Here is a 12,868-nt window from a genome sequence, read left to right as displayed (position 1 = left end):
CCTCGATGACCTGGAAGAGACCGAGCGGGTCGAGTAGGTCTCTCCAACGGCTCCAAGGGACTAGGGGACGGCTCGAGGCGACTCGATAACTATCGGCGCCAAGGAGTGTCCAAACCAATTTCCATCGGTGCCGAGAGGACTTCGCGCCGAGGAGGAAGTGTCTGAGCGGACAACCTTCATCGCTCCGAGATCAGTGGAGCCGATGAAGGTGACCCGCTTCGATGCCCCAGCCGTCGACTCCGAACCCAGAGGAGTCGAGACTGGAGGCATCGAGGCAGACTTCACCTCAGCTCCGAAGTCCGTGGAGCCGAAGGAGAAGCCTGCCTATGTCTTTTGGCGGTCGGGTCCGACGGACTGGTCGGAGCCGCGCCTTTTCTTTTAGCAGGAGAAGGAGAGGACGCTAATGCTTCTTCAAAAGAGGGTTTTATAAGGCCTTTCAAAATAAGTTTATTTTTCCTCTCTTGGAGGACCCTCGAGGAAAACGCGTGACACACGCTGCAGGACTCCTGCAAACGTTTGGCCCAAACAATATACACAGAGAGTGGTCATCTGTGATTGACATTTTAAAACTGCACTTAGTGCACTTCTTAAAGCCCGAAGGCCTAGGAGCCTGAGACATTATAGCAACAAATTTAGTAACCCTATCACAGAAAAAAAACACACTTCTTTTTTCTTTTTAAATGACTGTCACTACAATGATAGCTAACGGTTGCCGATTAAGATTGACAGTCCGACAACTACAGAAAAAATAACTAAAGGGAATCCTAGAACCCCTAAGGGTTTGAAAAACAATTGACTGACAGGGAAGGCCCTTCAATTCAAGGGGGCCTCTAGTCAGAACAAACACACAACCACACACAAAATTTTCCACAAGAAATACCAGTCACACACAAAAGTACGGTATAGCTGTTAAAACAGCTTTTTGTTATAGAATTAGAAAATTCCTGACAGAAATAGTTAGTGAAAAACACTACTTAGCTCAGCCAGCTCGAGACCACGTTTTTGCTAGTTAGCGGCAAACGAGATCTGGGGGACTGGTAGTGGTGCATCCTGGGATATAGTAAGCTCAGCCAATAAGAGACTTCGCTCTTTGGCATAAGCGTGCCGAGTCGGAGCTAACCCATCAATCAGAATGTAGGCGAGATAGGATCACATAACATCAATTGTTATGTGAGGTACTCATAATATGTGACAGGTACATGACTGCTTGCTGTATTGCCCGATTTTTGAGATGGCCTCTACAGCAGGTGGGACACTAGTAAGGCTTTCTTCTGTTGTCCCTCAAAGTTTTCTTAAAATCCCAAGCACCCATACAGATGGAGTGTATGTTTCCCTTGAGCCATACACAGCATTTCTGTCCCAGGGTTAAAGGACATGCATAATCTCAGCATCCCCAGAAATAATAAAGTTTTCTTGCAGATGCTGATGCCATGTCAGGTAGAGCTTTTCATATATGGGAAATTGAGGGAATAATGCATCTGACAGCACAGGGTCCCATCAAAAATCAAATGACATTGTGAGCACACAGACAATCAGTGCATCTTTTTATTGTACTTACTTATGTCTATCTGATAAACAGGTAGGTGTGTTGATCAGCTGACTCTTTTCAGCTATGATCCAGACTCAACGGAGCACATGAAGAAAGATAAAAATGTAATAAAAAAAAAGATACCAACATAATTTAAAAATGTGAAGAAGGGAGTTTACATACAAGTGATAAGAAACCATTACAATCAGTTTTTTTGCAAATGAGTTATCACAGGCAAATAACCATGCTCATTTTTGGTGACATTAGTTAACACAACCAAATCATCTAGAGTCATATTTTACACGATCAGGTGGCTAGCCCTCCCTCGGTGTACAGTCTGTGATCTGTGTTCTCCTGTCTTGAGGATATTGCACACCACAGCAGATGCCCAAAGTGATTGGTCTATACAACTCCTCTCCCTACAGGGCACCATTTAGTCTTTGCTGCTGCTTACATCTCCATTCTTGATTAGTTTGGGATGGAAAACCCCAGAGTTTTTTTGGAAGATGGAAGGAAACTCATAGATTCACAAGAAGAACATGCAAACTCCATACAGGTATTGGCTGGAGGCCATGGGAGGCAAAGACGTTAACCACTATGTGAGCTGGTCTCCTATATTTATTTATTTACCATTGGATATTAATTTTAATACTTTACTGATATCCTCAGATTCAGGTAATAATTGCACTGTGACTTCCGCCTGTTTGCATATTTAACTAGCTCATATGACAAATCTGTCATATAAACTGTGGCTTAACTTACAGATTCAGTTAGCTCTCACAATGACAAAGGAATATGTTGCTATTTTTACCTTCAAGCTTGTTTTATTGTTGCAATGCATCCTTCTGTGGTTTTACCATAATCATTTCATGATTTGCAGTCATTTCATGATTTACAATTATTTTTCGGTTTTTTTCTGTTATTTTTCATTCTGTAATGCTCTGCCTCCATGCAATTTTCTGAGGAATGGCCTTTGAATTTGATGTTATGTAATGCTTTCAACCAAGACCAACAGTTCAGTGGGTAAAAGCGATTCTAAATACTGGGGTGTTTTTTCCCCTAATGATAGCAGTGATGTCCGAGTTGTTTGTTTAACTTCTGATTCTGAAGTTCAAAATCATTAAAAGGATGACTCTTACTTGAGATCATCAGGAAGATCAGATGACAGCGGTGTTAATGTTGGTGAGGCTGTGTGGCTTTCTCCATACTGTAGTGAAAGACATTTGGGAAATCACGAGTAGAATGAGTTCCGCTAGGATACAATGAATTTCTTTAGTTACTGATTACTAAATGACTTTTATACTCGTGAATGTGTTACCTTCATTCTGTGGTCACATTTACTTTTATCATTGTTGCTTCACAAAAATGCATTGTTCTTTTTCTTAATGTTTTGAGTTGCAGCAGTATGCATATGGGAAAAGTTTTTTTGTTTGGTATGTAGGGCAAAATTTGGTGAATGGTATGGATATGATTAAAAATTAGCTATGGATATGAATTTAGAAATGATCCTTTCAGAAGATGTGCCTCACAAATTGCTACAGACAGACACACACACACACACACACTTTTTGGCAAGGGAGTAAAATTCGGTGCATTTATTGAATTCTTCTATATGTAATGTGAACTGCTTTTTTTTCTTTTCTGATGCAAATGTAGTATGAAACTGTAGGACAGGTTTGTAGCACAGTTTATGAGGGAACAAAGGTTTATTCATGAAACTATTTGGAGGTTATTTTTTAATTTCTCCAAGTCATTTGGGTTTCTAATACCGTGATGAGAATGTACCCCATTCCTAAGTCAAAGTACGATTAAAGTTCATGAAATTAGTATTGTTTCACTCTTTGATGTCAGCCAAAAGTGCTCTTCGCAGCACCTGCAATGTGCCCATTAATGACTCCTTCTGCAATTCGTACGGTGTTACATGAATTGGTAATATATCTAAATAAGTCTGAAAATTCTTTTTTTATAAGACCAGTTGCTCCTACTACTATTGGAACTGTCTGAGTATCTTTCTTCCACATGGCTCTTATTTCGGCCTGCAGATCGAGGTATTTTATGACTTTGTGTCTCTCTGTACGCAAGACACTGTAGTCACTAGGTGTGGTGATTTCAATGATCAATGCTACTTTTGTCTTCTTTTCTTGGACCACTGTATCCGGTTTTCTAGCATCTATCTTTTGGACTGTTGGTACTGGGTGAGCCCATGTGATGTAAGCTTCATCATTTTCTATGATTCTCTGTGGCTCATGTTTCCAATGTTTTTCAGCTACTTTGATACTATAATGTTTGCACAATCTCCAGTGTAACAATTTCGACACATTATTATGCCTTTCAGTATACAGTTCCTCTGCCATTAGAGAGTTGCAACCAGCAATAAGGTGTGTGACTGTTTCCAATTCGGTTCCACAAAACCTACATATGTTTGTTTCTCCCACATGTTCAATGGACTTAGTAAACCAGCGTGTACGTAGCCCATTATATTTTGGGCTGCCAATATTAACCTTTCATTTCTTGATGTAAATTCACCTCACCTTAACCATTTCTGTGTTCGTTCTTGATCAACATGAGGCTCTTCCAGACGTTTTCTATACTTGCAACTATGTTTATGTTTTTTCCACATTTCCTGCCTTCTCATCTGGTCCTTCACCTTGTATTCTTTCTTTTGTTTTTTTAGCACATTCAATTGCTGCCTGTTTTTTATCCACTTCTGATTTGATTTCCATTCCTGCTTGACGTCGATATGCTTCTGCTAAATTAAACAGAGATGTCATCTAAGATTTATTCTCCTCATGTTTCAAAACTTTCACCACATTTGGATCTTGTAAGGTCAGTATATATGTGTGGAGTCCCACTATTGCAGATCTATACATGTAATCAATTTCAAGGAGGCCCATCCCTCCTTCAGAATGGGGGATATATAGTCTTGGTATACAATGATTTTTATAAATCATCTGGTAAGCATGAAGCATCCTTCTTGTTTTAATATCCAGTCTAACCAACACTTTTTGGGGCCAGTCAATCACTCCAAAACTATAAGTTAGGACAGGAAGAGCAAATTGATTTATAACTTGGATCTTATTCCTAGGTGTCAATGCTGTTTGCAGTCTTCTAAAGTACTCCTTACTAAGCTTTATTCGCATTTGTTCATGTTTTATTGCTGATCCTTCATAAATTCCCAAGTATTTATACACTCCCTTACTCAAGTTCTTTTATATCACATTCTTGTCCTAAACTGATGTTTTCCTGGTGCTGCAATTTTCCTTTTTTAAAGGTTGCTTTTGCACATTTATCAAGGCCAAATGACATTCCAATATCATCTGAAAAAGTTTTGTTACAGTGAGGGTTGAATGATGATAATACTGGGATTAGATCACAGAGAGACTGTGATGTGCACATGGAGGTCATGTATGAAGTATGCAGTGGTACTATGTCACAGTTCCTCAAACTAGAGTAAAAACCCAGTTAAGGACATTTTGCAATATTGTGGAGAGTTGAGAGGTATGCACAGCACAACAAACATCAAATCATGGCATGGACACTTCCAAAACAATAAATAAATGAGTAATTATTTCCACTGAAGCAAAACACACCATACATGCCATTTTTAAAAATGAACTGCATGAGGCTACTGGCAGTACAACACATAGATGCAACCTATTTCACCACTGCACAAACTTAACTTCTTAAAAAGTACTGCAGTGTAAAACAGTTAAACACCCAGTGTAAAACTGATTAGATTAAAAACAATGTGACTACATTTACATCGATTTTTATCCTGTCAGAGATGAAACTCGAGCAAAAAATAAGAGCAACTCTAAAAGCCTGCCACTCTTCAATATTTCTAGCACTACTCTGCACTATTACCTAACATTGTATCATGCTGGGAGGCTGAAGTTCATAGAAAAATAAATTTCTAAATGCTAACAGAGGCAGTCTCAACAGCTTCAGCTAGGAAATAAATAATTCCACTAAAGAAAACTCACATAACAATTACCACTATGGTAAGTAATACTGATATTGCAATACATACAAAATAAAACCAGAACACTTAAAGTATGGCATATTACTTTTAACAAGAACTGGATTATCTCAAAGCTGAAGTTTTGAGTGCTATTTATAGTGTCATAGATTTACTAATATTTATGTATATATTTATATTTTCTATATTCTGTTGCACAGGTTGTCCTTCTGCATTAACCCTTCTTTCTACGAATTAAGCATATTTTTGTATCTCATTAATAAAATGTCTTCATTAAGATATTTTTTCCTTAAAGAAAATATCCTGAAATTAAACCAAGGAAATAGGTACTGTTTATTGCCCAACGTTATGTTCATTCTTAACAAAATTCAAATTGCTTCATACAAAAGATTTCTTTCTCTGGATAGCACAAAGAAGAAAGTAGCCTGTTTTGTAGAGGTGGTAGAGGATGGTACAAATGGAATGAATTTAGCAGATACCTTAGAGGACCAACAGTGTTGGAAAAATGAATCTGCCGCTGTTAAATATTTTTGGGAATGGAGTACGTTCTACTACTACATATTACATTACAATGCATTTGTTTGATGGTAGAAGATCACAGTTAGCCTCTCTAGTCCACTCGGAGTGCCTACCACAGTATCAGAGGGCCAGTCCTGCTGGTGGTGTCTGGCTACATGTTAAGACTGATGTAAGTATGTGTACTGATGGAGAACAAGATTTACTAAAGTGAAGGTCTGCTATGGAAAATCATAAAGGACTCTGAAAAGGAAACCTTTTTAAGCTTGAACACAGAAATTACCAATTAAGACTTTCTGGCTAAAGGTCTTCTGACTTTGCAAAGTAGGCTTCCTCCAAGTCCTATAGCTATGATGAGGATGTTAGATTTTTCCACCCCTCTAGCTAACAAAGGACATATTTCTTTATTTTCCATTTTGACTTGCGGCATCAAAGCTGCGGTGAAAGTTTTCAAGGATGTCTCAGCACTGAGCTAGAGAGTAAAACATTTTAGACTTTGTAAGCCAGTGTATATGTACCCTACTTTCGAGACTCCTTTATTAGTCTTTTATCTTTTGGTTCAAATTCACCTCTTTGTTAACATATGTGCATCAAATCTTGGTCAACATGTGGTTGTTCCAGGAGTTCTCCTCATTTGCCACTGTAATAGCAGGTGTTCCATTTTACTTTTGCTTTATTCTGTTCTGCTCCATTTCTTTATGATCTTTTGTTTGTTTTTTGGCACTTTCTCTTGCTTCCTGATTCTCACCCTTTTTCTGGTTTGATATCCTTTTCCACTCCTTTCTGAAATGCTTCAGCTAAACTAAGTAAAGATGTCATCTTAGACTTTTCCTAATGTTTTAGAACTTTCACTGTGTTTGGATTTGGTGAAGTCAGCAAATATGTATATAGTCCCATAACTGCAGATCTATACATGTAGCCAATTTTGAGGAGGACCATACCGCCCTCAGAACAAGGGATATATAATCTTGGTGTGCACTGTTTTTATATATCACTTGATAAGCATGAAGCATTTTTCTTTTCTTGTCCAACTGATTCGAAGTTATTTGAGGCTAGTCAGTCACACAAAAGCTTTAATTTAAAACAGGAAGAGCAAACTGATTTATAGTTTGAACTATATTCATAGATGTCAAGACAGTTTTCAATATTACCTTTAGTCTTCTGAAGTATTCCTTACCAGGCTTTACTCTCATTTGCTCAAGGTTTATTGCACACTCTTCATCTATTCCTAAATATTTATACATACCCTACTTTTCAAGGTACTTTATATCACATTATTGACCTAGGTTTATATGTTCTTGCTGCTGCAGCTTTCATGGGTAAATGTTGCTTTTGCACATTTATTAAGCCCAAATGCCATTATTATAATCAGCTAAAAAAAATGTTAACCCTTTTTAGTTGTATTATCAGATATTCATCTGACAGGCTATATAATTTTACATCCTCCACAAAAAAAAGTAGTATTTGAACAAGGTTAGATTCTGGAAGTTGTGATGTGCAACTATAGTCTAGTCTATGGGGGTTGGCATAATGGATAAGGAATTTATCTTACAAACACAAGGTGCAGAATTTGATTCTCAAATGGACTAATTAGCTAGGCTTAAAATGGCTCAGACGAGTAGTTTTCCTAGTACTGATCTGACCCTATTAAGTAAACAGCTTAGTGGGTTAGGAGTAAGACAAAACAGCAGCAGTGACAAAGAATCACCCTAGCATTATATACATCTATATATATATATATATATATATACACACATATACACGATATATATATATATATATATATATATATATATATATACATACACACACACACACACACACACACACACACATACATATATGGGTTAATAAATTTGCCCTTTATCATAATCAGCTGTAAAGTGGTTTGTCGCTGTTTCATAGTGGCTGCAATGTAATTAATTGATATGGTGTTCATCTTACACATCTTTAAGCATTCCATAATCCTGGAATATGGGGTGATGATTAATATTTTTGTAATCTATCCATACCAAGCTTAGATTCTACCCATTTTTAAAGTTCTCTATTATTGTTTTATTTAACAATAAATGATCCCCTTTTGCAGAGGGCTTTCTTTTGTTACCTGTTTGTTATACTGCCATGTTTGATATTTTTTTAAATGAGTACAAGCTCTGCATGAATTCCAGTTTATATATTATTGGAAGACAAGTTATTGCTCTATAGTTCTTAGGGTAGGCTGTAGGTTCACTCTTAAGGAGGAGTATTCTTCCTTCTGGATAACCAGGTTGGTGTCTGTTTGGGATAAGCATATATACATAATTTTTACTCATCATCTGTAGCGGTGTTGGTGCTGCGGTAGCATTGTCGCCTCACAGTAAGACGTTGTCCCGTTCGATTCTCAGCTAGAGCGTCTTCTGTGTAGAGACATGCGTGAATGGGCTTACCTTCGTTGAAGGTTGTGCATCAGGGCCGGCAACTCGGCATGTAAAATCTACTGCCAATCATTAGCGGACCGGAGTTCCGCTGTGGCGACTCCTAACTGGGAAAAGCCGAAAGACACAACAACAATAACATCTGTAAAGATGTTAATATGATTAGCCAGAGGTTAGGTTTTGCTTCTGGCCCAAGATTTTCCATTTAGGAGCCTTTTCCAATTTATCTCCGTTTCTCTGGCTGTTACTTCCTTCCATTTCGTATCATCTATATTAGAGCATTTTTACTGTTTCTTCTAATTCTTCTAGCCATTCGGCATTTTTATGTTCAACAAGGTTTTCATAAATAATTCTCCAACGTCTAAAATTTCTTCTCTTTTTAAGTGGTGTTACTAATTTTGTTCCCCAATTCTCTATAAAACTTTTTTGGGTCATAAATGAAACTCTTGTTTTATACTTTTCCTTTATATCTGTCTGCATACCTTGTAGGTTTTTGTACTTGTGTTGATATTTTTAGTTTATTGTTGGAGATAATGTAAGATAAATCCTGATCATTTTTATATTGTGTGCTGCTTTTACCAAATCTGTCTAAGAATTTTTGAGGGAACAGTGGTGCAAAAGCTTTTGGAACGACACATGCTCCCTATGGGGGCACCATATAGTAGAATTCAAGCGAGCCACTGCAGGAGTCAGGAGCTCTAGGTAGATTGAGAGGAGAGTCCACCAGATATGTCTGACAGGCCCATTCCCTATCAACTGACTCTTGCCTCTCCAAGGAATGAAGGGGCCTATCAGATCCTGCAAGGGAGTGAATGACACGAAGGGCTGTCACCTGGGCTCTAAGGTATTGGGCTTTTGCCACAACAGAGAGGAACAAATCAGTATATTGGGCTAAGGAAAGTGAACCACTGAGAAGGGAATTAAAAAAAGAACATAATTCTGATTTTATTTTTATTACAATTTTTGCAGAGTTTGAAGTAACCTTTTTTCTAATCAATCCAGGTTTAATACTATGGAATTCTCCTACGCTGACTATGAAATGCTCTGGATCTTTCTTTACAGTTATGCACTTGTCATTAGTTTGTCATTGCTGTTCTTTGAGATGGAGGCTATCTCCCCAGGATTCCAGTGAAAATTGAGCTTCCTTAGTGGGCATCCACAGTTAACAAGCATAATAAAAACAATAACAACAACAATAATAATATTTATTATTTATTTATTTATTGTCATTTGTTAACTGGGTTAGTCAAACTGGGATTTTGGCCCATTTTCAGTGGAGACCCGAAGAGAAAAGCTCCAAAAGATTGCATAATAGTACATTGATTGCATGCAGAATTATAGTACTAACATAGTTGAATACTGTAAAAAGAAGGATATACAAAGCTGTTAATATTAACAAAGTTGAGTACAGAAAAGAACAATTACAAAGCTGTTAATACATAATATTGTATAAATTACAGAATATACATAAAGTTCTATCATCAACATTTTTTTTCTTTTTCTAGGTTAGATTGAGAATTGTGTGTAGAAAAGTGTGAAATAAATAAATAAGTTCATTTTTTTAATCAGTTCATATTTTATAAAGTTCTGTTCTAGCTACTAATGAATATGATTAAAATACTGTTTGTAAAATTGACTACAATATTACTTATTAGATGGCTATTAAATCAGCACAAAGTTCTTTTTTCTCCAAATTCTGAGTAAATTAAATACTTAACGATTGATTATTCATATCTAAATATGCAAAGCTATAAGCTCACATAAATGTTAATACTCAAACAACTATTCCACTGTTCTACTGATTTATACTAGATTGCGTGCATTACAAAGTGTCATACCTGGATCAACAAAGAAGACAACTCTTTTTCTCTCCTCTCCAACAACATGCGGTGTTCTCTCATATCCTGTTGGTTGGTAAAACTTCTCAGGCTCATTAGGAATCCATTCTGTTTTCAAGACAAAAGCACCATAAACTGGTGAAACAGTACTAAAAGTTTTATGTGTACCTCCACCATTCTATCATTTCGTGGGCCTTAATGAAACCATCAAAAATCAGATAAAGGATAACTTTTAGTTATGTACTTACCATAACTTCGGATGTATGGGATCCATCTCGCCTACATTCATAACTGATGGGTTCGGAGCGATCCACGCCGGCTCCGGCTCGGCCTGCTATACTAGAGCGAAGTCTCTAATTGGCTAAGCTACCCCTTATCCCCAGGGAATACCCGCCTGCTTCCCCAGATCTTGTTTGTTAACTTTCATACCTACATTCGAACACAGAGACATACCAACAACTGTAACAAACTAAAAAGTCCTTCAAGAAAAACTCAATGTGTAACATTCCCTCTAAATCAATGGGAAGGAGGCGGAGTGCGTGTGAATGTAGGAGATGGATCATACATCCGAGATTATAATAATCCTCAACAAAAAAGATGTAATAAGGATCTATCTGGCCTACATTCGCCCAACTGATGGGACAGCATCTAGCACCTAAATCCCGGGTGGCTCATTGGAAAACACTCTGAGAACTGTGGAACCAAGAGCTCTACCTCGAGAAGCCACATCTATCTGGTAATGAGAAATGAAGGTGTGCGGAGAAGTCCAGGTGGCGGCCACTGAATTATCATCTATCGATAATTTGGAGTGGAATGCTACAGAAGTAGCCATTGCCCTGGTAGAATGAGCCCTGACTGGGAAGGTAGCTCTTTGCGGACCATGAATAAATGAAGGAGATGCAATCTTTAATCCATTTGGCTATGGTGGTTTTATACGGTTGACCCAACCTATTTTCATAAAGGACACAAACAGCTGATCTGACTTTAGGTGTCTGATTGGTCCTACTTAAATAAAATGCAGTTGTCTGTGAACATCCAACTGATAGAAGAAATATATTCTGCGCTATTAATTTGAGGAAAAACACGGAGCTCAAGGTTGTTGGTGCATAGGGGGATGCTACCTTGGAGCAAGGAAGAGAGTTTAACTTGAGGTTACTCTGTCTTTGTGAAGGTCAAATAAGGAGGATTAGAACAGAGAGCCTGGCTCGAGACCCGCTTGGCAGAGGTTATTGCTACCAAAGGCGGTTTCAAGATAATTTTATATCACAAGTAGCTGCTGATTCAAAGGCGGGCAGTTAAAGAAGCTAGAACCATATTCAGGTCCCAAGGGGGCTGGGATGGGCTATTGGGGGCGAGGCCGCAGCTCCTTTGAAAACATTTGCAAAGCCTGTTTGCCATTAAGGAAGGCTCAAAGGGAGACATGAAAATTAGAGATGGCCGCCAGTTGGACTTTAATTGTGGAAACTGAAGAAGAGCCCAAATAAAACAAAGAAGCCAAGATTTTAAAACCTGAGTACTGGGGCAGTAAGGGGATCTTCTTACCTCATTGCTGGGCCCAGGCAAACCTCTTCCATTTGCTGGAATACAGTTTAATAGTGGAAGGTTTGTGAGAAGGACAAAAATATGGATGACGTCTGGAGAAAGAGAGTTATCTCTGACTAAGGTTGGAAGTGGAGTAACCAAGTGGCCAACCTCAAGGACCTGAGGATGGGTGAGACTGTCCCAACTGATGAGTTAACAGGTCGGGCACCAGGTCCAGAAACCATGGGCCTTCCACCGCATACCTCCAGAAGGAAGTGGAACCAAACCTGGCCGAGGCCAGTGTGGAGGCAGTCAAAATCATGTCGCTTCCTAGATAAAATCGCCTTCTGTATCTGCCTTCAGGAGAAGGGAACGGAGGAAGAAGGCGTAAAGAAGAAGTAGACCAGGGGGCCAATTGTGAGCTAGAGCATCCCTGGGAATCTGCCCTGAGAGGGAGTCAGAGTGAAGAACTCCCCATTTTGCATTACATGAGGGGCTGGCGAACAAGTCGCAACAAGGGAGGCCCACTTGGCGAAGATGTTTGCAGCCACTGCCTGTTGTTGAGGGACCACTCGTGGGGCAACAGGAAAGTTCTGCTCAATATCTGCAATCACACTGGATTTCCCCAGAATGGCCATTGCCACTGGAAAACGCTGGGTATGATAGCCCAATACCACCTCTCATGGCCTCTCGGCAAAGAGGGTAGGACCTGGTTCCGCCTTGCTTGTTTATATGTACCACACTACCGACATGTTTGTCGGATAGAATCGCAATAGTACCCGGGAAGAGCATAATGAAGTGCTTGCAATGTCAGTAGCACCGCTCTCATTTCAGGATATTGATATGTAAGTGCGTTTTCGTGTGAACCTGCCACGTGCCTTGGACAGACCTGTCCAGATAATGACCCCCCACCCTATCTGGGGCGTCTGTGGTCACCGTGGCGATGGGGAACTGAAGGGCAAGGTAGCCCTGGTCCAGGTTGGACCGAAGCAGCCCTGTAGTGGGTCCCAGCAGCAAATTTCAGCAATCTCTGGACCAAAATGGTTCAGGAGTTCCTGAAAGGGCCATTGAA

General features: G+C 39.1%; 1 protein-coding gene across 1 annotated transcript in view; it reads right to left on the bottom strand.

Annotated features, from left to right (window-relative positions):
• LOC122791459 (cytosolic carboxypeptidase 2-like) overlaps positions 1–12,868 on the bottom strand; it is a 783,816-nt gene that overhangs the window by 504,371 nt on the left and 266,577 nt on the right. The window contains exon 6 of the mRNA XM_044059204.1: positions 10,276–10,383. Coding sequence (XP_043915139.1) covers positions 10,276–10,383 — 108 coding nt within the window. The remainder of the gene's footprint in view (positions 1–10,275; positions 10,384–12,868) is intronic.

This window comes from Protopterus annectens, chromosome 17.part0, assembly GCF_019279795.1.
Source record: "Protopterus annectens isolate FY-2018-M chromosome 17.part0, PAN1.0, whole genome shotgun sequence".
Lineage (NCBI taxonomy): Eukaryota > Metazoa > Chordata > Ceratodontiformes > Protopteridae > Protopterus > Protopterus annectens.
This window is presented reverse-complemented; position numbering and strand designations above follow the sequence as displayed.